General features: G+C 40.3%; 6 protein-coding genes across 6 annotated transcripts; 4 read left to right on the forward strand and 2 right to left on the reverse strand.

Moving 5' to 3' along the window:
- The first annotated feature begins 366 nt into the window (after window positions 1-366).
- On the forward strand, window positions 367-2,305 carry K444DRAFT_611483 (uncharacterized protein). The gene is made up of 3 exons (XM_024879950.1): window positions 367-1,243; window positions 1,297-1,406; window positions 1,527-2,305. Exons 1-3 carry the CDS (start codon window positions 837-839, stop codon window positions 2,084-2,086), a joined length of 1,077 nt encoding a protein of 358 aa, XP_024738130.1. The 5' UTR covers window positions 367-836; the 3' UTR covers window positions 2,087-2,305.
- A 674-nt stretch (window positions 2,306-2,979) lies between these two features.
- Window positions 2,980-5,290, reverse strand: K444DRAFT_719336 (uncharacterized protein; the record flags this gene model as incomplete). Its single annotated transcript, XM_024888456.1, has 8 exons — window positions 2,980-3,520; window positions 3,667-3,705; window positions 3,765-3,826; window positions 4,057-4,106; window positions 4,157-4,276; window positions 4,350-4,407; window positions 4,672-4,808; window positions 4,936-5,290. The coding sequence occupies 8 exons, from the start codon at window positions 5,288-5,290 to the stop codon at window positions 3,052-3,054; spliced, it is 1,290 nt and encodes a 429-aa protein (XP_024738131.1). The 3' UTR covers window positions 2,980-3,051.
- Window positions 5,291-6,842: 1,552 nt separating this feature from the next.
- K444DRAFT_662361 (uncharacterized protein) lies at window positions 6,843-7,715 on the forward strand (the record flags this gene model as incomplete). The annotated part of the gene is made up of 2 exons (XM_024886701.1): window positions 6,843-7,020; window positions 7,078-7,715. A coding segment is annotated over exon 2 (633 nt), but the record flags the coding sequence as incomplete, so codon positions are not given.
- Window positions 7,716-11,057: 3,342 nt separating this feature from the next.
- On the forward strand, window positions 11,058-12,914 carry K444DRAFT_510249 (P-loop containing nucleoside triphosphate hydrolase protein; the record flags this gene model as incomplete). The annotated part of the gene is made up of 1 exon (XM_024873433.1): window positions 11,058-12,914. A coding segment is annotated over one exon (1,857 nt), but the record flags the coding sequence as incomplete, so codon positions are not given.
- Window positions 12,915-13,662: 748 nt separating this feature from the next.
- K444DRAFT_365949 (carbohydrate esterase family 12 protein) lies at window positions 13,663-14,988 on the reverse strand. Its single transcript, XM_024872226.1, has 3 exons — window positions 14,395-14,988; window positions 14,316-14,343; window positions 13,663-14,265 (listed from the first exon to the last, which is right to left on the reverse strand). The coding sequence occupies exons 1-3, from the start codon at window positions 14,804-14,806 to the stop codon at window positions 13,809-13,811; spliced, it is 897 nt and encodes a 298-aa protein (XP_024738134.1). The 5' UTR covers window positions 14,807-14,988; the 3' UTR covers window positions 13,663-13,808.
- Window positions 14,989-15,568: 580 nt separating this feature from the next.
- On the forward strand, window positions 15,569-16,674 carry K444DRAFT_611491 (3-demethylubiquinone-9 3-methyltransferase). The gene has a single exon (XM_024879951.1). The coding sequence runs from the start codon at window positions 15,874-15,876 to the stop codon at window positions 16,363-16,365; it is 492 nt and encodes a 163-aa protein (XP_024738135.1). The 5' UTR covers window positions 15,569-15,873; the 3' UTR covers window positions 16,366-16,674.
- Window positions 16,675-23,925: the final 7,251 nt, after the last annotated feature.

Raw genomic sequence — 23,925 nt, forward strand, 5'->3', positions numbered from 1 at the left:
AATCTCCCCCTTTACTCCCCCCCCTAAATAAATGTAATAGTGGGTCCCCGCAAAACCAGCCTGGCACGGTCCAGTTGCCATACAAAAAACCCCTTGCCCCCTGCATTTTGACCCACTGTTACATTAATTGGGGGGGGGGGGAGCGTATCAAAAGCTGACATGTAGCACGTGAATGGCGTCAAAATGCCCCGGTCCCGGATATTAACTTAATGATCAGCAGAGCTAAACTGGAACAGGACGAACTATTGGTTTTGTGGAAGCTTGGACGAAAACTGGCGAATCAGATTTTCAATCTTACTGATCCATCCCAGATTAAAGTTGGCTTCCACATTTCAGCTTCTTCCCGCTAACTCAGTCCAGAACTCTCAGAATTGCTGCAGTGCAACCGCCGCATCGTGGCCAACGAACGGTAGGTCGGTGGGGGGACACGGTGATTGCGTCTGCAAGACTGCCATGATACATGAGGTTTCACAGAGTTGTGTCGCTCGAGTTTCTGTATCCAGACATTTTCGTGGTGGGGTTGTCGTCACTTTCCTCCCATCCCTCATACTCGACACTTCACTTCAACTCTCTTCGACTCCGGTTCGACCTTTATCGCGTCATCACCGCCTTTCACTCTTTCTCTAAAAGGTCTACATCTCCAACCTCACCAGCCCTCTAGCCAGCACGTTAAACTCGCACCGGACCGCAGTCCGAGACCGAGATCACCGCCCTTGAATGTCGTCGCGCAGACGCCGAACTCACGAATGCCGCTCCTCGCACCCTGATCGAACTTCCAACCCCTCTTCTAACTCTCCTTTTTATCGAATTCCCTCAGGATGTCCTTCATCTTCACCATGCGCTCAACACCCGCCTCCGCGCACCACCGCGACCCCTCCACAGGCTCTCCCCTCCCTGCAATCTCAGAAGACGGCACCTCTTTCTCAGAGGCTCAACATCCTCCTCCTATCCCCGCACGAGCATCGAATCGACCTGCACAGAAACACTTCGCGTTTGGGGCGCCGCCCAGACATCGTTATGATAGTCCGCCTACACACAGTCATTTCTCGTTAGATGATGAGGGAGAGAGACCGAATGCTGAGAAGTTGGCTGCGGCGAGAGAAGGCGTGTTGAACAATAAGCATATTGCGAAGCGAGGGGGGTGGAAGCGGTTATTGATTATTGGAATCATTGTTGCGCTGTGCATTGTGGGGTTGGTTGTTGGACTTGTTTTTGGGTTGAGGAATCGGCATAAGAGTACTTCGTATGTTCAAACCCTTTTTCACTTCCCAGTTTCGTGCTGACGATAGAATACAGAAGTAATAATGGCAGTACCGATGGTGGCGCATCAGGAAACATATCAGGAGGCCCCAACCCCGCCACGAGCACTGCCTTCCCAGCCGGTTCCTACTCATTTACAACCTACCGTAGGTGTTGGGGGAGAAACCCTTTCCTATCTGCGACTGTTTCATGAGATTTTCTTAAGACAATGTCTTCTCCCGAAAACAATCCCAATTGAGCAGTTGCTGACTACCCCTGTTACCTAGTCTCCACTGTCTTCACAAACTGCACCTCGAACCCGGCCACGTGGACCTGCTATCCCTACACTACGTATTCTTCCTCCCCATCCGACAGCACCGCAACCTTCCAATGGATCATCGATCCCGTGCCCCATTCGTCAAACTATACTATTTCCTCTACTGACAACTTCTTCTCCATCGTCTTCATCAACCTCACTTTATCATTAATGAACGCCGGGCAAAGCAACGAACACTACTATTTTTCGGAGAACATGCAGAAGCCGACGAAGCCCTCCGTTGCCCTCACGAACCAAAACTTAGCATCGACATGCTATTTTAATCAGACCAGTTTTCAGGGGTATCTTTATACGAAAATGGCAAGGACGTTTCCCAGTGGGGCAAGTAATGCGACAGAGACTGGACAGCCGTTTGCAAACTGGCCGTACGCGGTGAGGGTTGAGCAGATGTCTGGTGGTGGGCCAGGAACGCCTACATGCCTTGGTCCCCAGGGCCAATCGCTTGGGGATTTCAGCGTCTCGAATACTGCACGGCAGTGCGAGTGTCTGTATTTGAATAATGACACTTGATGATTGATGATTGTGGTTCGGGCCTGGGTTATGAATATACGACGGGGGTTAGATGGTTTGGTTGGAGTTTGGGTTCGATATAATTGGTGACGAGATCCGGAACTGTACATACATGACGGCTTGCTGATTTCTTCTTGTACATGTGTATATACTGTATTATAGATGAGCTTAGCGTAATGTATATATTCAGATCCGGCCGTCTCCTTCACTCTTGCAAGCCACTTGAGGACCCATGCACTGGCCATCCCCTGCACTACACCTACCACCTCTTTGGCAAGTGCCAACAAATCTCACCGTCACCCAAACATATATATAGAAAGCAGCACCCCTACTCCGAGCGGTCAGGAGAACACGGGAAGAACCTGAAGCACCTGTCCCAGATGCCAGACTAACTCAGGACTGTCATCAGATTGAACAATTCTCCTCGTTCCGCACTGCTTCTCCTACGATTCGGGATAAGGTCGGCGCAAATTTTAAAGATAAATATTCAAACTTGTTATTATCGGGAGCACCTGTTTTTGATTGGGGATCTCTATTTGAGAGCAATACAGTACATTGCAATCTTGCGATCGTGAGCCCTATCTGATTATTTATAGGATAATAGTCATGCGTTAGTAATAATAACTCGAGACTTATTACGAAGTTTCAAGTTGAAACTCGTATTGATATCTCAGTACTTATCCAGTCAAGAAATATCCCTGTCGACTTTGAGCTTTGGAGTAAGCAAATGATCTAACATGCATAGAATTTGTGAGCTTTACGAAGGGTATATTAATTGAAATCCAAATGGGAACTGCCATAAGAGAAAAGCGGGAATAAATGCTTGGAATTACAATCCTTCTGGGTTCTAGTTATATGGCAATGTAAAACAAAATCATCAGCCCCATCTCGTCCAGCCAGCGCAGATATTTATTATTCCATTCCGACCTATGACACTTCCCCACCACGCGACTAACGGGGGAATTTCAGGGTCGTCTAGGACCATGCTTAAAGCAGTATGGACTCTTCGGGTCAAGCACCCTATTTTTGCATCTAGTCTGCTTTCTGTCTTTGTTCTGGCCACAGCACCTATGCGCTCGAGGTCCCCGTCCTGGTCTTGCAGGTGGTGCGCCTGGGGCTGGGGCTGGGGCTGGAGCCGGAGGAAGTGATGGCAAGAATATGGCCCAGCTATCTGCTACTGCGCCTGCTCGCACTGCAGCAATTTTCCCTTCGGCAACCATGCGCTTTAAACGTAGAACACTTGGTCTATGGGCTGGGACGTGATAGAGGCATTCTTGTACGAGATCGGTCGATTGGGTGCTATAAAATCCAGAAAAGGAGTTCAGATCATGTCCGTAGGTTATACCTTGTGCTTCGTTTCCGTTCAATGTCCATGTGGGTTGGAAGGGTTGTTGTGGGTCAGGTGATGCCTCGTGTAGGGAGACAAGGCTATACCTGATGATCTCGGAGTCAGTATTATCGGAAGAGGAGAGATGGAAAATTAGACGATTCTTGTGGTGGTCCTTCCCTCTTAAGGGATGACGGATGCGTAGAAATCTTGAAATTTGAAGAGGACAACTGGGCCTAGGAGAAACACTTACATTAAGCAACCCACACCCCAGACATTGGTCTTAGTGCTGCTATCATACACGTCAGCCGTCTTTATAACAGTGATGGCCTGGAGGACGGAAGGACTGACTATTCACCCGCAACACCTCCGGCATTCCAATTGAGCGCATCCCACTCCTTCGAAAATTGTTCCTTGAATTTTAGGTTAGATTAGGAATCTTTCTCAGATGCTAGAAATCAAGGACGCAATATGATATACTGTGATATACTTACCGGTGCATAGAACCTGGGGGTTCCTATTCACCTCTTTCCTTCCCTATCATTTTTAGTCCAAATCGGTCCAAATCGCTCATGAAACCGAAATCTAAGAACTAAAGTACTTGTTATTTGAACTTTTTGCAAAGCCTTTGGCCTGGACTCACCATGGAAAGTGGGGTCTTTAAGTGGTCTTCCCTTTGCTCCTTGACAAGTACTGTAGTTTGAAACATTAGATCGACTCAAGTAAAGGAATAAACCGCTTACTGTTCTCGGGCTTGACATCAAAGTGAATCTTCGATTGCCATCCCTGCTTTTCAAATACTGCCCCTCTTCCGCGGTCATCCAAGAATGGTTCCCCGCCATCTTCTAGCACGCAAATTCCATCTACTAAACAATTCTATTTCAAGGCCTTGCATCAGTATCGCATTTCAAATAAAATGGCGGGGGGTTGGCACACCAGCTTTCTCCCATAGGTAGGTACAGAGTAGCTTCTGAAGGAAGAGCTCGCCAGACATCTGAAGTAGAATGTAATTTTCCGAGAAATTGAAACTTACAAATATATCCCACAACGATAACTCTGTCAGTGCTTCCCCTCTACACAGAAGCAAGACGAACGTTAGCTCCTCAAACCAAAAAAAATACATAAAAACAAAAACCTGTTTTTACCTTGTTATCAGCCGCTCTCCTAATCCATACAGATCCCCCATTGAACAATATTCCAAGATAAGTCGTTGGATATGGTCTGCGGGATTCCGTTGCGGAGGTTGGATCTCACTTACGAAGTGATCTGTTTTCACTCGTTCAAGAAGCTGAATCATTCTGGCTTCGTTCTCCAAGTCTCTATCTGGGAGAGCTCTTGTTGTTTCCTTTACGGCTACTTGCGTCGTTCTTGGCTTCCCAGCTTGTGGGCCGCGATCTGAGTAACGCGAAAATTAGCAAACACTTGCAACAGAATTTCTCACCCAGAGATTTGGTGGATTTCAATCAAATAGTGTCTCAAGGGGGTCACGAATAGGAACGAGGTTTCTTCCCCGAACACTTACACTCCCACAATCCTACCAAACCACCCGCACCGGATCCGAGAAGCTTAGTGCTGCTCCAATTGGCAGCCAAAGCTGAATCTTGTAGTGATGTTAACTCAGCAGGTTGAGAATTCAAGAAATTCTGTATCAAGTATTGTTGCGCCAGATTCGGTGCTGGAGGAGCGGGAACAACTGCCGGAGCCCATCCGGCGAATAGTGGCACTACGAGTGGAGGAGGGGGCGCAGGTCGTTGATAATTGGCCTGCCTTAGATTGTGAAGTTGTTGAGCATCCAAGTTTTGTGGATTCACATTTCTATAACCTTCCCAGTAATTGAACCTGTCGACTTCTTGTTGGGTTGGGAAATTAGCTGCCATTATTAGATACAACGTCTTTATAACTCGAGCGCTAAAGATACATTCTCAACAGATATATTAAGAGGAAATATATTCAAAAAGTCGGGATCGAGGAACAAGGAAAGGTTTCGAGATTGAAAAAGTCTTTGAAGTTCATAAATGGTGTCACGTACTGCGCACAGGCGTATATATAGCTTCTTCACCGCCCTTAGGGTACGATCATTCATTACAATATACACAAACACACCCACATTCCACTTCCACAACTTGTCCAGGCCGTGACAAATGGTTAACCACACTTACCGAACTGGTGACAAAGAAACTCAAGGACGCATTCACCCTAGCACCTACCAAAACTGAAAGGGACAGACATTACAAAGGGTACATTGAACTCTTGCGCACAAAATTATGGCATTTCGAATCTGTATTACAGAAAAAGAATCTGGACTTCTCGTTATTATGATTGGGCTTTCCCCTTTTCACGCCGGCTTAGATTGTGGAAATAAGATTAGCAAATGCCAGGTTATCTAGATTATGCGAAATTAAACACATTCACAACTTTTCTAATCGCGTCTTTGCACCTGCTAGTGGCCTTTAAGATGGCAAATGGGTCCTCTGTAGTAGATCCGAGGCCCGTCATACGTGAACCTGCGTCTACATCGTTTCAATCAGACTTTGGCGGGGTCTTTGCCAAGATGTTATGTCTGAAGTTTTCTCCCCCCCCCCCAAACCTCCGAATTCCGGCTTTGCAGTAGGCTTCTTTTCCACAGAGTCATATAGACGGTGCATCTTGCGTCCTTGGCAATGACCATAAAAAGAAGCTCCTGGATTTCTGTAGTTGAACCAGTAATTGATTTCTTTGGTCAGTTCTACTAATGCCATCTCGGGCATGGGAGACGGGGCAATTGTGAAAATTAGGGACTCAACCACTAAAGGCTGCCTATACTTATGTATGGGACTTTTGATTAATTTCAGAACTGAAAGTTGTGGTCCATGGATTAAAGATAAAAACTCGGCGTTCCGATATTCAGGCCCAGTCCGCCAGTTTTCTCATTGTTTAGTGGCGACTGAAGCTTTCATATTGACATGCAAGGGACGAAAGAAGGTCAAAGGCGCACGCATGCAGTCATGGTAAAAGGCTAATTAGAAAGTTACGATGCAAAAAGTTTCACCAAAGTCTGAAGTCTGTCGGAGCAACTGGGTCCATGTGGGGGGATTCCAGGGTTGATCACAAGACGAGTCACTCAACACGGTGAAATACCATTTACCCCCTTTTTGGGCACTAATATGTGTTGCCATAATGAGCACCAGGAATAAATTTCCACTGTAGAACTCGTGACGTTGAAGGCGGGTTTCCCGTTCAAGGAAGCACCATTTTCGCTAAGAAAAGGCTGTGGCTACAGTGGGGTTGACAGCTGTTAACGAACCATTAATGTGCAAACATTCAAGCCATAAGCGGCAAAATATTGATTCAGCTGCACAGCCCTCTTTCCTCAGCCCCAAGATGCAGACTTAAGTTTCAAGGTCCCTTGACAATGTCGAAACCCCTCCTAGTTGTCGCCTCTTCCCTTCTGCTAAACATTCTCACAACTAGCGTTCGTTATTTTCATGATAAGGAGCCTTAGTGAGCATATTAAAATTGACTCCGCGCTCAGAAATTCGGAGATACAAAAAACGGGCAAAGTCAAGAAGACAACAATAATGCCGAATATCAACTTGCGACAGAGTGGCGCTCATGCGTTCTTTAACTTGTAGGCCAGCTATGAGGATGATTAGGACGCAAGCAAGTCCAAGCTTACAAAGTCTAGTTCATGTTAACATACTCCCTATCGATTCCAGGGATTTTGTCTCTACTTGTCGCCCTCACACCACCCCTATGGAATCCATCCGTGTGGTCAAACTGGTGGGATGCAGTCATGCTTTCTGCGGGCATGACCGGAGGGGTGGACTTCAATCTGATATTTGGGGAGAGACCGCGATGCATGACCCGGAACGAGACTTTAGCTGCGGTATTGGCGCCAGAAGCCAATGTGTCTGGTTTCTATGGTCCGGGAGCTTCTATGGCATGGCTCCTGGTCTCTTGGGTCGTGGCTATCTCGTCTATCGCACATGCGAAATGTGCATCGAACAACGCTCAAAGGCTAGATCTCGACTTGGAACTCATTGGAGTCATTGCCTATCCTTTCGTGGCGTGCATGGATATCATCATCCGTCTTATTCGTTGTAAGATCGACGCCAGTCTCACAGCTGCCGTCTTCGTGGTCGTCGCCAGCTTCACCATATTCAGCCCAATGAAGCGACTCTCCGTCCAACGCGAAGGCAGCGAACTATTCGAATTGGCGGATGCGGGAGATGACGACAGCTACCTTCTGAACAAACGACTGCTCATGCTACGAATTCCTCGCTGGATGGGTTATGGTATTCTGCTGGCCATTAGTGGAGAACCGTACGTTAACTCGGGCGCTTTGATATCCGTCTGCAGCCTATTGTGCTTTGTCGTTATCTATTCTGGCATCGTTGGTGACGAAACATGGAAAGGTGGATGCTATGAAAAAGGCGAATATGTAAAAGGGCACTTCACCTCTCCTTATCGGCCATGGCGGGAACGAGTCGCGGTATTTTGTTTGGTTCAGATTATTTTCTCCATTGTTTTGGTCAAAACTGGGAATCACAGTTTCTGGCCTGTGACATCAGCGTCACTTTATGACCTGGATCAAGCAACAACATTGTTGCTGGCAATTGTGACGCTGGTTGTATCGAGACGCACTGCTTTGAAGTCTCATCTTGGAAGGTGGTTGCTGGAGATCAAGAGAATTTTCATAACCAAATCGTTGGGCCATGAGCTGGAGGGAGAGGCTATTTCCCTCGAAACTTTTCCTCGAAATTGAAATCAAGGGACTAGGCAACTGCAAATTCGTTGGCTTGATAATGCACTATATATAGGCTCAATTGCCAGACAGAAACGAGGCCATCTATTGCACATTCGTCGTTAATTCCTAGCCCAACTTTTAAACAAAAAAAATTTACTCCCAGAGAGCTCATCAACCACAACTATTAGATTACTGCTAAAGATGCACTAAACACTGCTGGCACTGCCCAATAATGCTCCATCCACTCAACCGCTCTGAGATTCTCCGGGACGCTCTTCCCTTCCTCAAAGTAAGACCAGCCCTAGGCAAACTGTCAGACCATCCCTGCTCTTGTCCCGGGCTCCCCAATATGTCTCTCAGCATATCTCTGGCTTCGTCGTGTTCTCTCAGAAGATTTAAAGGCAACACCTCGAAACTGCCACTGCTTGGTCCCTGCGACTCGTGCCTGAAGATGCAACCGAGATAATGCGCGTGTATCACGTGACTGGCCCCTTTAAGGCGACGCTCGTCGAGCCCCTGTTGCATGCATTCCCCTGGGCTCTGAACAGTTGAAAAGGTTCTAACAACAATCAATGCACGCACTCTCAAGGCAGTGCCATTTGAGCTGGAAATGAATAAATCAGAGGACGCAATCTTCCCACTCGGAAAGTTGCTTCAGAGAAGCTGGTCTGCGCTCGGAGAATTAATAGAATAAAAAGTACCAGACGTGATCTCTCCTTCCTTGTTGAATGATGCAGAGAACAAGGAATACCGGTAGCAGCATATGAGGCTTGCCAGAGGGCTCTCTTTCTTGACAGTTGTCGGTCCGTAACTTCCCGAATCCTGATCGATTGCACCTATACCCGTGAATTAGCCGAAAACAGCACCGCATAATGATTATCGGGTGGGGGGATGACGCCAAATGCTTTCGAAATATCCGAATCTATATCTTTTCCATGCAATCCAGGCTACGGGCGAGTCTGAAAGTTGTTGATGGAAATTAGCAAAAAGTGTAATTTGAGAAAGAGTGGAGAAATATTGTTCTGCTTAGTCACCAGACACCCAGCCTCAGGTGCCTTGCAGCGTGGGGTGGCTTTTATTTTGCACATTTCTTTACCTCTCTTGACTCAACGCCAATTGTCATTGTCCAATGTCCCGAGGACGTGAGGTGATGCCTCGTGGTTGTGGATGAAGCCTACTATCCGTTTGCGGGTCGTGGAAGGCGCAAAGGTAGTCATGCTGTTTACACTCGATCACCATCAAGCAAAGCTCAATGTCTTTAGGGCGTGCTCACCTCGATCCCAATCAAAACATGGCGACACACACCGGCAACGCGGCCATCGTGGCAAAGCTACCAACTCTCACTGGCGTTTTCATCTGCGAGGCAATTTGTGAGTCTGCAGAGCGAAGGAGAGATAGTCCAACGGTAGTCCGCGGTCGAAATCCAATGCGGTTCTGGAGAGGCCAACTGGAAGAAAGAGAATTCTCAGCTGTTTCCACCCTCGAAGAAGAAGAAGGAGAAGGTCCAGAAATCACGAGAGGGTGCTGGCTGGAACGCAAACGCAAAGGCTCAAGAATTAGCCAAAGCTCTTCTCGATCTTCGCGAAAGCTACCCCAACGCTCCCGAAAACCTTTTCATTGAGCCCAACCTATTCATCGAGGACCAGCAGATCTTCCTAGGGGATATAAGGAAAACAATAGCTCTAGCCAAAGGCGGCATCCTGCGGAGATGCTCCTATTCGATTGCAGTTATAGAAGGCACCGGAAGGATCACAACATCCGCCTCTGCTCCATCTGCCGAGGTCGCTTCAAGAGTTGCTGCTATTGATCTTATCATCAAATTGCATCATAAGAACTTGTTGACCGATGATTTTATCACTGGCCCCGACGATCCCAGCGAGGAGCAACTCAAGGCCCCCCAGAACACGGTTGGGTTTGTGTACAACCACTGCGCCAAGATCCCCACCATCCCTCAAGTCAACGTGCGGAAACATCCTCTATTCGGGAATAGGAGGGTTGAGGTCTCTATTGAGCTTCCAGAATGTGGCATTCATGTCAAATCTAATAGTCGCACTATTCGTCAGGCCGAGGCGGTGGCTTGTTTGCGCTTCAAGGCTGCTGTGGATGAATATTTCGAGCATATTTACCGTGGCAAGCTGCGCGAGATTGGCGAGAGGGTTATGATAGGTACAGATTCTGCGGGTCTGAATACTGCAAACGCCATGACGTTCCTCGGATACTTCCACAAGAAAAGAATGCTTAAGGATCCCTCGAGCAACTTTATTATTATACAACCTTCGGCGAAGATTGGTGGCCTTGAGCTATTTGGCAAAGCTCCCCGTTGGTCGCATTTCACATTTGACGGCCAAGTCGTCGGAGAACCAGTCGTGATTCCTTGTCCTCGGCGAAAGCTTGCTAAAAGGGTGACGGCTCTCGCAGCCGCAATCACCCTGGCCAAGAGAGACCCTGCATTGCTTCAGGAATTTGTGGAAGTAGAAAGAGGGAGTGTTATCACATCAGTGAAGCCCCTTTGGCCAATTCCTCTCGTTATAGAAAAAGAAGTTGAACAAGCCATGGTGGAGGCTGCCCGTCAGTTCTCATGGTTCTCAGTTAATCAAGAGAGCGTTGGTCTTGAGCTTCTCGAGGATGAAGCTGCCGTGTCCAGGAGTCTGGATGAGATGGATGAGGAGTCTGTCGAGTTTGGAATCAAAATTGAAGACTCCAACTTTGAAGAAATCTTAGACAGAGAACGCAAACCCCGCACGGAGTTCAGATTGGACCCTGAAAACATTAAAGAACGAAGCAAATTCCTCAAACAGCGACAGTTTACCTTTTCTCGCAACCCCAAAACGGGACCGTTGAAGAGCCGGAAAGCAGACTTGCCTATAACCCAGTTTCGAGCAAAGGTCAAAGACATCGTCGCAAATCATCAGTCCTGTATTATATTGGGCGCAACCGGAAGCGGCAAAACTACTCAAGTTCCCCAGATTATCCTCGAAGACGGAATAGCAGACGGACTTGGTGGAAATATCAACATCATCTGCACTCAGCCCCGACGCATTGCAGCAGTCACAGTTGCACACCGCGTTGCCAGTGAGCGCAACGAATCGGTTGGAGACACTGTCGGCTACCACATCAAATATGACAAGAGACTTCCGAGACCGGGTGGAAGCATTACGTACTGCACAACGGGGGTTCTTCTTCGGCAATTACAGACTGGCTCAGATGAGATTTTAGACACCACCTCTCATATCATTATTGATGAAGTGCACGAGAGAAATCTTCAGACCGATTTTCTTTTGACAATTCTGAAGCAGGCTCTAGATTCCAGACGAAAAGCTCGGAAGCCAGTACCGAAACTGGTGTTAATGTCCGCAACTATTGACCCAGCACTCTTCTCTGAGTATCTCGAGATTGCTGGCGACCATGGTGAAAATATTCCATGTCCCTGGCTCGATGTTCCAGGTCGAACATATCCCGTGATGGAAATTTTCCTAGACGATTTGAAAGAACAGCTTGTCAAGTCGCATAGTAAGGCTGAACTCCACTTCCTTACAAACAGAGAAACATCTAAATATGAAAAAGCTGAGCGTCTTTTTGAGATTTCCCCTTCAGGAACTCTGGAGGCCTCAGAAATCATTGTTCCGTTGGACTTAATGGCTGCTACCATTGCACACCTGGCAAAAACTACCCCAAGTGATGGTGCGATCCTTGCTTTCCTACCTGGAATGGCGGAGATCAATGCTTTGAATCTATTCCTGTTGGGCGAGCGACCACTGGGCGTAAACTTTGCCGATACTTCAAAGTTCAAGCTATGTCTGATTCATTCTGGACTTCGTGCCAAGCAATGGGAGGCTTTTGCAGGTGTACCAGCCGGGTGTAGGAAGATCATCATCGCAACCAACATTGCAGAAACCTCGATTACAATTCCAGAGGTGCAGCACGTTGTTGACAGTGGAGAGCATCGAGAAAATGGTTACAATCACGCCTCGAAGACGACTTCGCTCTCAACAGTCTGGATCAGCAAGTCTAGTGCCAAGCAACGCGCCGGTCGAGCCGGACGAGTGCAGAAAGGAAATTACTATGCACTTTACTCACGTACGCGTCGTGATTCCCTCAAAGCCGTTCAGACGCCAGAAATCCACCGGGCCGATTTACAAGATGTCTGTCTTCAAATTAAGAAACAGTCATCCCAATTTCCTATCCGTGATTTTCTTGCAGCTGCCCCTGAGCCACCACTAGCTTCCGCAGTTGACTCTGCTATCGAAGCTTTGCAGCAACTCGACGCTCTCGACGCCGATGAACAACTCACGGGACTGGGCCAGGTCCTCTCAACATTACCTTTGCATCCTTCGTTGGGCAAGCTGGTGGTGCTAGGCATTACTTTTCGGTGTTTCGACGCTCTCCTGCTCCTGAGCGCTGCTACTGCAGGAAAGGGCCTTTTCTATGACCGAGCTTCGAAAGAACAGCGTCTCAGATTAAGCCTCAACTCTCAGAGTGACCATATCACTACAATCAATGCTTTCCGTAAGACACGACGACTTAGAGATCTAGAGGGTGCTTACCAAGCATTCTACAATTGTGAAACATTGGCGTGTATCGACCCAGACAAGTTCGATGCAATCGACCAAACAATGCGTAATGTGGAAGACACACTTATCTCTACAACCCTACTTCCCTACCCTGAGCCATCAGGAATCCTGGATTCGCAGCGTGGCCCCCCGTCACTGAATGAGAACAGCGAGAACATTGCCCTTATAAAGGCTCTCGCATTATCTTGTTTCCCGGGTCATATCAGCACGGTAGTAAGCCACAGACTCTCAAGAATACGCTCAGAAACCACTGCCATGATTTCCTCGCAGTCAATAAACGGGGTCCAAGGGAAGGAGGTGCCGAGATACAAGCCCGGCGACCTGCACTTGTACACCGAGATCACCAAGATGGATTATGGCACAAGGATTCTGAGAGACACGAGCGAGGTCTCCCCTCTCATGGTTGCGCTGTTTGGGGGCCCGCTGACACGAGACAAAGTACAAGGTCCTTCGATCCGGAAATCAACACTGAGTGTGGATGGGTGGATTCCGTTGACGGTCTCGGGAAAGGCTGCGGAAGCGCTGCTTGAGTTTCGGAGATGCTTGGACAAGGTTATTTCTACTTGGTTTAGAAATCTTATAAGGTCTCGAGGTGCGGGAAGTAAGAATCACGAGGTCGACTTTGAGGAGATGGAGAGCGCGAGGACGCAATTTGTGGATAGCTTGCTAAAGGTATTCCAGCTTGATGAGGAGGCGAGGCTGGCCAGAGCGTCTGCGGCCGGGGTCCCAGACTTCATGGACAAAGAGGAAAGGTTGCAGCGCGGAGACCGCATGCGAAAATTCATATTGATCATGCAAGGGAAATAAACAACAAATTTCCCGACTCGGTTGTTCACTCGAGGCTGGGGCGTATGGACTTTCATTTCATTGTACCACAAAGCTTGGGACATTGAAGCAACATGCAGCGAAACGTTATATCTGAGAAATTCACTCTGGAACTGAATTGCTGAGCTCTCATTGTAGAAAAGGGTTGGGACGCTGAAAGCCCGGAATTTGAAGATATTTGCTATCGTCAAATTGATAGGGGTGGGGTATTTGCGAATCTTGGAAATAGTGTCGAGGCTTTTCACCATCAGCATTCTTATCATTCTTTCCCCATCAGATCGGCACTGTCTCATTAGCACTCAAACATGTCCCTAACAACTCTCCCTCCAACCTACTTGTCGCATTCATCACTAACCCCGCCAACGGCGCCGTCCCACACTTCAATCCCAACACAAAGCTCCTCGCCACCACATCCGCCAAGTATGGCGCCGTATGCGTGTGATCCATCGGGTAATTCTCATCTACAACCTCCTTGCCAAGCAGTCTCATAGCCTGAGCGGCATATTGTCCATGGGCTACGAAATAGACTCCAGACTTAGGACCTCCCAGTTCTGTGGTGGCGAGAGAGGAGTAGTAGTTGAAGATTGAGGGAGTGTACGAGTAGTTTCCTTTTCCCCGAGGGTTGCTTGGTGTTGGTGAGGAGAGGATTACTTTTGCCCCCTTGGAGAGAGAGATTGTTGATGCATTAATCAAGTAAGTTGGGTAAGTTTGTACGATTTCGGTTTTGTTCCTACATTGATGTCAGGTTAGATGTTACTCACAATAGAGATATCTACGCACGCGTAAACTGTGGAACAAGTTTCATTTCCTATCATTGTGGTCAGTGAGGTCAATTGTAAGAAGAGGAGGTGAAACTGACCAGCACCAGGACAATCCGCCCGACCTGTATCCGAACTTGCGGGATATGGACTTCCTCCATCATTGTGTCCGAACTCAATGATCACCCAATCTCCGGGCTTCACTAGGTCTGCGATTGCCTGGAATCGTCCTTCTCTGGTGAAACTTCGAGCACTTCGTCCCGCGAATGCGGAGTTGTTGACGAATGCAGTGCTGAGATCAAAGCTGTATTGGAGATATTGACCCCAACCTTCCGTTCCATTGTGACCTCCACCTGGAGCTTCGGTGCTATCCCCGGCGAGGAAGATTGTTGGGATTAGATGAGCTGGCGAGGAGTGGCAATTGTCATGAGTCCAATTTTTTGTATTCGATTGGGGAGTACTGACAGCACCTGTGAAGAGGGCCACCGAAGGGAAGAAAATTGTTGACTTCATTGTACGAGAACTCCAGAGAGGAAGGAGAGTGGCTGACCTTTTGAATTGAACAAAACAAACCAAAGAGATCAGGCATGTTGTCCTCTTTAAGCCGGAGAAAAGGATGCCCCAACATTTAGGAATAAGTTCAGTTAAGTCATTCCTGTCGTCCGGCGAGGTTTGTGTCTTCCAAGACTCTACTCCTTCGCTACTCGATACCGTCTACCTTGCCAAGTTCCTCCTCTTGAAAATTCAACATCTTCCCGATGAATTCAAGTCAAGCCGAACATAAATTCAGGTGCCGGAGCACTCACAAATTCAACCACCAATACGATTAGGGATGGTTAAAGAAAATTGAGGCAAACCCCGCAATTTTTGGCGATCGATGCTTTGGCACGTTCAATTCGGTACATTTAAGGCCGAACTAGGAGGGCAGTTCAAGAAATCGAATGTGGTTCCTGATCGTTACTCTACTTTCGGCAGAGAAACACTCAATGACGTGTTCCAAGTTAGTGAATTGGTACGGCACCAGAACCCGTTGACCCAGAGCCTAGTGGTGTGATGGCTCCTTGGCTGAATGAGTTTTTAGTACACTTGTAGTCCCATATGTTGGAGTTTTCTCACGGAGAGGTAAAGAAGTTATTCTTTCAATTCTGGGCGAAATATTTCCGCTTCTTCATTACAATTTTGCAATTTATCTTTGAATCGATGTCGGCTTTCGTGACATTGAGATACATCGGGAGGATATTGGACCGTGATTCCATAAGAAATTATCACGATCGCCGTTATGCAGGATGAGTCATTTCACGGTGCGGGGTGGTCGTAAAAAATCGAAATGGCTTAACTTAGCCAGTGGGAGAATTTCAGGACCGCCCTCTACGCAGATCGGTTCAAGGCAGCAACAATTGCAACCGCATTTCTTACACACAGAAATATAGAGTAGCGTGAATAGAAACCACTACTTAAAGACGGTTACGAACACACGCTCTCTCAGGTAAAATATGACAATACTTTCCGTTCCTATACTCAAGACAATCTCGTAATCTTTGATCAACCATTCCGCCAAACGACCAAATCCTCCGCACGCAATGCTATCTCAAATTACACCCTGCCTCTGGTTCGACGGCCAAGCAGATGAAGCCGCAAAGTTCTACACCTCCCTCTTTAAAGACGGGAAAGTCACCCGCACGCAATATTACGGCGAAGCAGGAAAGGAAATTCACGGGCAAGAGCCAGGAAGCGTCTTGACTGTCGAATTCGAGCTCAATGGCCAGAACTTTGTGGCCATGAATGGAGGACCGCTATTCAAATTCAACGAAGCCATTTCATTTCAGATTGAATGCGAGGATCAGGAGGAGCTCAATCATTACTGGCAGAAGCTTTCAGATGGTGGCGATCCTGCTAAACAGCAATGTGGGTGGTTGGGGGACAAATACGGTGTCTCGTGGCAGGTGGTTCCGAAGGTTCTTGGTGGGATGCTCTCCGATCCCGACACGGCCAAGTCGCAGCGTGCGTTCACGGCCCTGATGGGAATGAAGAAAATTGATATCGCGGCACTGAAGACTGCTTATGAGGGATAGAAAAATGTGGTCTGCTCGTATTTCCTCGCTATGTCCTCGTTTGTCCTGTGTATTGTTCCGACAAAGTACTGGCACTATTGGCTTCTTGATATTTTTGAGAAAAATATCGTGCAATGTGCAAAAATTATGTGACCCAAGTGGCGAATGCGGGCCAAGTTGGCTCACATCCAGGGGTGTATGGCGTTTTAGACCACTGGAACTGTGATCGCCAAACAGATGGCTTTCAGCTCGAGTCAGCCACGAAGCTCCTTTCCGGTAGAAAAAGCAAAAGTGTCTCAGCCTCAGTGTCAAGAAACACCTCCTCGATCATTGAAATATCAATTTCTCCAAATTAATGATCAAGCAACGCACCTCTTGGCTGGCCGTGATTTCCGAGAACAAGTATTATTGTTTGCTTCCTCAAAGTCTCGTTATGGGCAGTCATGGTCTCGAAGCCTTTTGCCTGGACGCATCATACTACTGAGGCCCACAGCTAGCTAGCGGACAAATCCGAGAAGCGAAAAGTGATTTTCTGATTTTCTGATTTTCGATTCATGATTTTTTGAGCTCATTATAATGAGAATATACTAAAATAATTAATTAATGATTTTTTTTCATTAATCGGCCGAAGAATCAATAAAATTATCAAATTAAAAGAATAAAGATTAGAGCCCTTATAATTCCTTCAATAATCTGGGATAATTATCATAATAGGATCTTCCCGAATATCGGATATCAATGGACTGATATCATTAAACATTATTTATGAGTTAAAATATAATATGATGGGCCGGGTTAAAACCATGCTAAAGTGCACCATCATACCCGAGAGTGAAGCAATTAATCTGTTCGTTCGTCGGAATGATAATAACGCAATAGGTTCGGCTTTCAGTGCACACCCACGATATGGGGATTAATCCTTAAGACGGAATCCCTCCTCCCCCCCCCCCCCCCCCACACGCCCCGCGGTCACAATTAAGAAGAAATTACAAATAGATTAAAAGATTTATATAGAATCTTAGTTAATTTATATATAGTCTAATAGTAATTATAAGAATAGAATATCTAAATATATACTTAAATAATAGATATATCTTTCCTTTATATATAGATTATAATTCTATATTATCTAGGAAATATAAATAAGGAAATACTTAAGGATCTTAAGAATTATAATTATATAGCTTTAATTACTAGAGTTATTTATATATATAAGAAGCTTAGTCTTATTTACTATATAATTATAATAGATAAGTAAGTAATAAATAAGTAACTATTTATAATACTATAGAATAAGCTAAATAATAAGCGGGTTATAGGTTATAAATAGCGGTATTTATATATATATTTCCGTTAATAAGGTTTACTAATAACCCGGTTAGTCTTTCTATACTTTACTATTTTGCCTTAGCTTAGAAAATTAGAGCCTTATTTACTAATATATTTTATTATCTATAAAAAGAGCTTATATATAATATTATAACTTCTGGATCCCGAGATAATTATATTATAAATATAATAAATATAGTTTAAGAAAAGAGAATATATTATATCTAGGCCAGATTAGATTTAGTTAATTAATAAATATAATAAGCTATTACTATTTAGGATCGAGATATATACTTATATTAATACTTATTTATATAATATTATTTAAGTATATATTAGAATCTCTAATTAGACTATCTATTTAGTTATATAATAGTATCTTTAGATTTATATTTAAATAGGCTATTACTCTTATTTCTTTAGGGCTAATCGAGACTCTAAACTTTCCCTTATTACTAAAGTATACTTTATATTCTCGCAGATAACTAATCTATTAGTTATATATATAAAGAACTACTTTATTTCTAGGAAAAGTACCGAGAATTAGTAAGTTAAATCCTAGTAGCAGGAGCTTTAGAAAAGCTAGCTATACTAGTAGTATATAAGTAATTCTGTTTTCCTATATCTGTTTCTTATTCTTTCTATTATTAGAAGAAAGTATTAGGTATTAATAATTATACCGCTTTTTATTAAGGCTATTAGGTCTAGTATTATAGTACCGGATTATATAACTAATTCCGATTAGTATATATAGAACTACTTTTAGGAACTAGCCTATACCAGGAGTTATAATTACTAATACTTATAGGACCGGATTACTTTACTAGTATTTTATATATAGTGGATCTAAAACGAGATATATAGATTTATAGACTTATAAAATATTTATAGAATTAGAAAAGATAAATCTAGGCCTAATATAATAGCTAGTAAGCTATTTAGACTATATATAAGGCCCCTAGGCAGGATATAATACTAGAGTCGCCCTATAAATATAAAGCTTTATAATATAATTCTTAATATAATCTTATATAGCTTTATATAAATAGTTTACTTATATACTAATATAAATATTAATAAGTTTCTATTAAGAGAAATACTAAAATAGTATTATTAGAAGCTTATATCTTATAATATAAATATAGCTAATATTTATATAAGAAATACTAATAAAAATAGTAACTAACTATATATTTAAGCTTATTACTAGCTTTAATATATAGTCCGGGCACATATAGCCTCAGGGTAGCTATTAATATTAGAAGAGTTCGAGAAGCTAACTAGTAAATATAATATTACTATTATATGAAATAGGATCCTTAAATAAGTTATCCTAATAAATATAAAGTATATAAATAATATATAGGCCGGAAAAATACCTATATAGTTTCTAATAATCTAGGACTTTACCTAGAAATAGCCCTTTATTAGTAATACTTCTAATAATATAGGGTAATTAAATAAGCTAGTTATAAAATAACTAGATATATTAAGATAAGTATTATTTATTATTAAATATATTATTTTCGAAACTTCTTTCTTACTTTTAAGAGTAATACTAATAGAATTATTAAGTTTATTTATTATATAAATATTTTATATTCTCAAATTCTTATTTCTTAAAATAGTATTATTATTTCTTAAAACCTGCTCTAATATTATATATTCTATAGCCAAATACTAATATAGTAATATCTAATATTATAAGTTCTATTAATTTACTAATAATAAATATAATATAGAGGCCACTGCTTTACTTACCCAAAATAGTAATACTAGTAGACTTAAATCTTATAGTTCTAGAATTCCGTCCGTATCTGCTTTCCTTTTTATACCTGAGATACTTTAGATTTCTAGCTTTTCTTAATATTCTTATTTTATATTTTTTTTTTAGGAATATTCACTATACCTATTTCTCTAATTACTATTATTATATAGCTACTAGGTACTAGTTCTGCTTTACTTCAGGCTCCTCCTATTCTAATAGCCCTATAACTATTTCCTTTTATATTTCCTTTTACTATAAGCTATATTACTTGACCTAATTACTTTTCTAGTAGTACTTATACTATTATATAAGCTTAACGGGCTATAAATACAAGAGTTACTCAGGCTACTACTTAGGCTATAGTTTTTTATACTAGTAATAGGCTATCTAGAGCCCTTTAAGGTCTTATAAATTAAAATATAGCCGGATCTAGTCTTATAAAATTATAGATTATAGTTTTATAGCTAGTTTTCTATAAGTAAGTATTTAATAATATAAAGAATTAGAGAGCTAAATAAAGAACTATCTAATTTTCTAAAAAAGTTAGTAATAAGTTTTCTCCTATTTCTTTTACTAGATTCTTTATACGAATTCTAATAAATGTTTTTTAATAGATAGCTTTTAATTTAAAATAAATAATTAAGTCTTTTCTATTTTTTTTAATATAGTTTCTTAGTAGTTATTTTCTTATTTCTCTCTCCGTATTAGTAAATCTATTTGCTATTATTAATTTATTAATAATATAAATAAACTAATATTCTATACTAGTCCTAATAGTAAAAGAGCCCAGGAACTTATAGTCTTACTAGGTTCTATTTAAACTATCTTTAATCTTTCCTACTATAATATATATTTGGGCCCTAAGGATATCTAGATAATTTTTCTTATTTTATACTAGAATAAGACTTTATATAAAGATATTTATCTTAAAATTACTTATAAAGAGCTAGAAAATACTTAGAAGAAGATTTTATATAAAGATCTCTATCTTAAAGTTACTTATAAAAAGCTAGAAAATACTTAGAAAATATAGTAACTTAAGGAAATTAAATAATAAACTAAAAAGGCCTAGAGAGCTCAGGAAAGTATTATCCGCTAATATAGGCGTGAGACTTTAAAAGTAAAGAGAGATCTAATAAACTAGTAAGTAAATAAAGGCATATATATAATTCTTTTTTTTAATTCTGGCTTTTATTTTTTATTTCTTCTATAGACTCTTTTTTGTTTTTAGGTTTAATTAATTTATATATACTAGGATTCTTCTTTATTTACTAATCTCTAGAAGTTATAAGATAATATAGAAAGTACTACTAAAAGTATTACTAAAGCTAATTCTAATAGTAATAATAATAATAATAGTAGTAGGCTATTAGATTCTCTTTTAATTTTATTATTCTCTTTTCTAGTAAAGAGAACTATAATTAATCTTATAGACTATATAAGTATTACTTTATAATAATAGATATATTAGAGATATAAATATATTATTTCTTTTTCTTATTAGATATAGAGAATTAATAGATATAATATCTTTAGCTTTATAAATAAAACCTAAGATACCCGGGCTATTACTAGTACTTTGCCTATTACTTCGGACAGAAGTCTAATTATTATTATTAAACTTTCTAGGCTAATTAATCTTATTTCTCCTAAGTAAACCTATTATATAAGATCTAATAAATTATATATAAATATTTACCGAGATTAAGATAATTAAAAAAAAATAGACCTAATATCTAATATACTTTTTCTTATATCTTATAATTAGCTTAGTACTATTTTAGGTCTTATTTCCTTATAAATATATATATACTTGGAATTTATAATTAATATTTTAAAATAATACTTTTTAATTAGTTCTTATATAATTTAAAAGTTAGGCTACTAAATTTAATACTTTTATAATATTTAAATTTACTTAAGTTTATAAAGTCTTATAATTATTAGAGCCTTTATAATCCTTTGCCTTTTAAGTTTAATACCCAAATAGTATTATATACTTTGCCTTTAGTATAGAAAAGACTTCTAAAAGTCTAGAATTATAAAAGAATTTTTATATTAAGAATATATTAAGAATATATTATATTATAATAATAAAATTATAGGTATTTATATATAAATATATAATATATTAGACTAGCTATACTAAAAACTATATTATATCTATATATAAAGTTACTAATTACTTTATATTAATACCGGACCCATATAGTCACGTGACTTTATATAATTAGCTAGCTATAGAAAAGCCTTAAAGCCCGAAACTTACAAAGAGTCTTAAGGGCTTTAGGGCTTCCAAACTATTATTAGTATCTAATACTTTTTAGAAAAAGAATATAATATATTTTATAATAGGTAACTTATTATAAACTATTTAATCTTTAAGTTAAGTAGGAAATCTAAGGGCCAGGCTCGTAATTCAAGTCTTATTAAGGTTATTAAAGTCTTTACTAGCTAGTATTATAAATTTAATAAAAATATTACGGGAATCCTATAGATTCTATCCTAATCTATCCAGAAAATATATATAATATATTTCCTTATTTATTTTAATATTTATATATAATTTCTGAAAGCCGAACTATTACCTAAAAAAAAAGTAAGAAGACTAGACTAATATCTTTAAAAACCAAGGCCTTAATAAATCTATCTAGAAAAGCTTACTAATTTTTCTAAAAATAACCCAAGAAAAGTTTAAATTTATTATATATTATAACTTATATAACTAGAAACAGGAATTACTTTAATAAGCCAGAAAGAGTTTCTTATATAGCTTACTTATATAACCAGAGACAGGGACTTAAGTTTATTATATAAAATTACTTATATATAGAAACTTCTATTATAAATTCCTTATTTAGATTAATTAGTTAAATCTATTTTTAATACTAAATTTTTATTAAAATAACTTCCTGCTTCTAAAAACTTTAAATAAAGTAGCTAATAAGTTTCTTAGTTATTAGCCAAGACTTATTAGCTAGAAAATCTATAAGTAATAAATAAGATTATAAAGCAGAACTTCTCTAATTATAATACTAAGATATTTTACTATAATATAAAGTAATTAGATATAGAAGCCCTATTAAATATAATATATCTTATAAGTTTATAAAATAGATATAAGAAGTCTTAGTACTTAACTAGTATTATAGTCTAGCCCAAAGGCGCCTATTATTCTTTATACCTAATTTAATAAAAAGAAAAAGTATTTATACTTTAACTCGAGAGATAATTAGGACTTTTATATAAACTTAGAGTAATAGTTTGCTTTATAGAGAAAGAATAGACTAGAAATACTCATATTATATTAATTTTTAGAAAGGGTTATAGTAAATACTATAATTCCTAAAATACTCTCGAGAAAGCTTTCTCAAACTAAAATAGGCTAGTTTATAATCCCGAAAGATCTATAGAAGTCTTATATACTCGAAAATACAAGCGCTTAAGGTAAATACTATTTGAATTCTAATTTATAATAAAAAGAAAGTAAAATATATAAAATAAAATATATAAAGTAAAAGTAAAATAAAATACCCGGATATTTAATAAATAAAAAGTCTAATTATAGGTTATAAGAACTAGTACTAACTAGGTATATATATAATAATATTAAAGAAAAAGTAAAGTAAGAAGAACTAAAAAGTAAGTTAGTATATATTTTATAAAAGCAAATAAGAAGATATCTAAATAGCCTAAAAATAAGAAGTATATATTAAAGAAATCGAGATTAGAAAAAGAAGAGCTATTTCCTATAAGAATAAGTTAGTATATATTTCAAGATAAAGAATAGAGATACTTAATAGTAGCCTAAAGGCTTTTATAAGTATTAAAGAAAGAAAGGAGGTATTAAAATTCAAGGAATCTAAATAGAAGTTAGCCTCTTTTTTAGAAGTTCGAGAGAAAGTACTTTTAAAGAGCCCAAAGATATAAGAGATATTAGAAAAGGAAAGAAAAAGATATTAGAAAAGGGAAAGAGGAATCTAAAATTTAGCTTTCTAAGAAGCAAGTAAATTAAAGACTTATAGTATAAAAGTTCTAGATAAAAGTGACCCGGAAATAGTAGTCAGGTACTAGCTTTTAGTATTATTAGTAGAAGTATTAAAGGAAAAGGGGTTCGGAGAAGGGGTTTAGAGAAGGGGTTTAGAGAGGTAAAAAGAAAGAAAGGAAGATTATAAGATAGTTAGATACTAGCTCTTAGTATTAATAAAAGAAGTATTAAAGAAAGAGGGGTTTAGAAAAGGAATTCGGAAGAGGGATAAGAAAAAGAAATAAGAAAAAGTAAGGAGAAAAAAAGGAAGGTTATAAAGTAATTAGATACTAGCTTTTAGTATTAATAGAGGTATTAATAAAGATATTAATAAAGATATTAATAAAGAAAGTATTAGTAAAGGATAGAAGCTTTTAGTATTAATAGTAAAGTCGAAAAAATATAAAAGAAAAATAGAGGTTTTAGAATAAAAATAAAATAGAATTATAGTTTTATA

Source organism: Hyaloscypha bicolor (assembly GCF_002865645.1).
Source record: "Hyaloscypha bicolor E unplaced genomic scaffold K444scaffold_56, whole genome shotgun sequence".
NCBI classification, from domain to species: domain Eukaryota; kingdom Fungi; phylum Ascomycota; class Leotiomycetes; order Helotiales; family Hyaloscyphaceae; genus Hyaloscypha; species Hyaloscypha bicolor.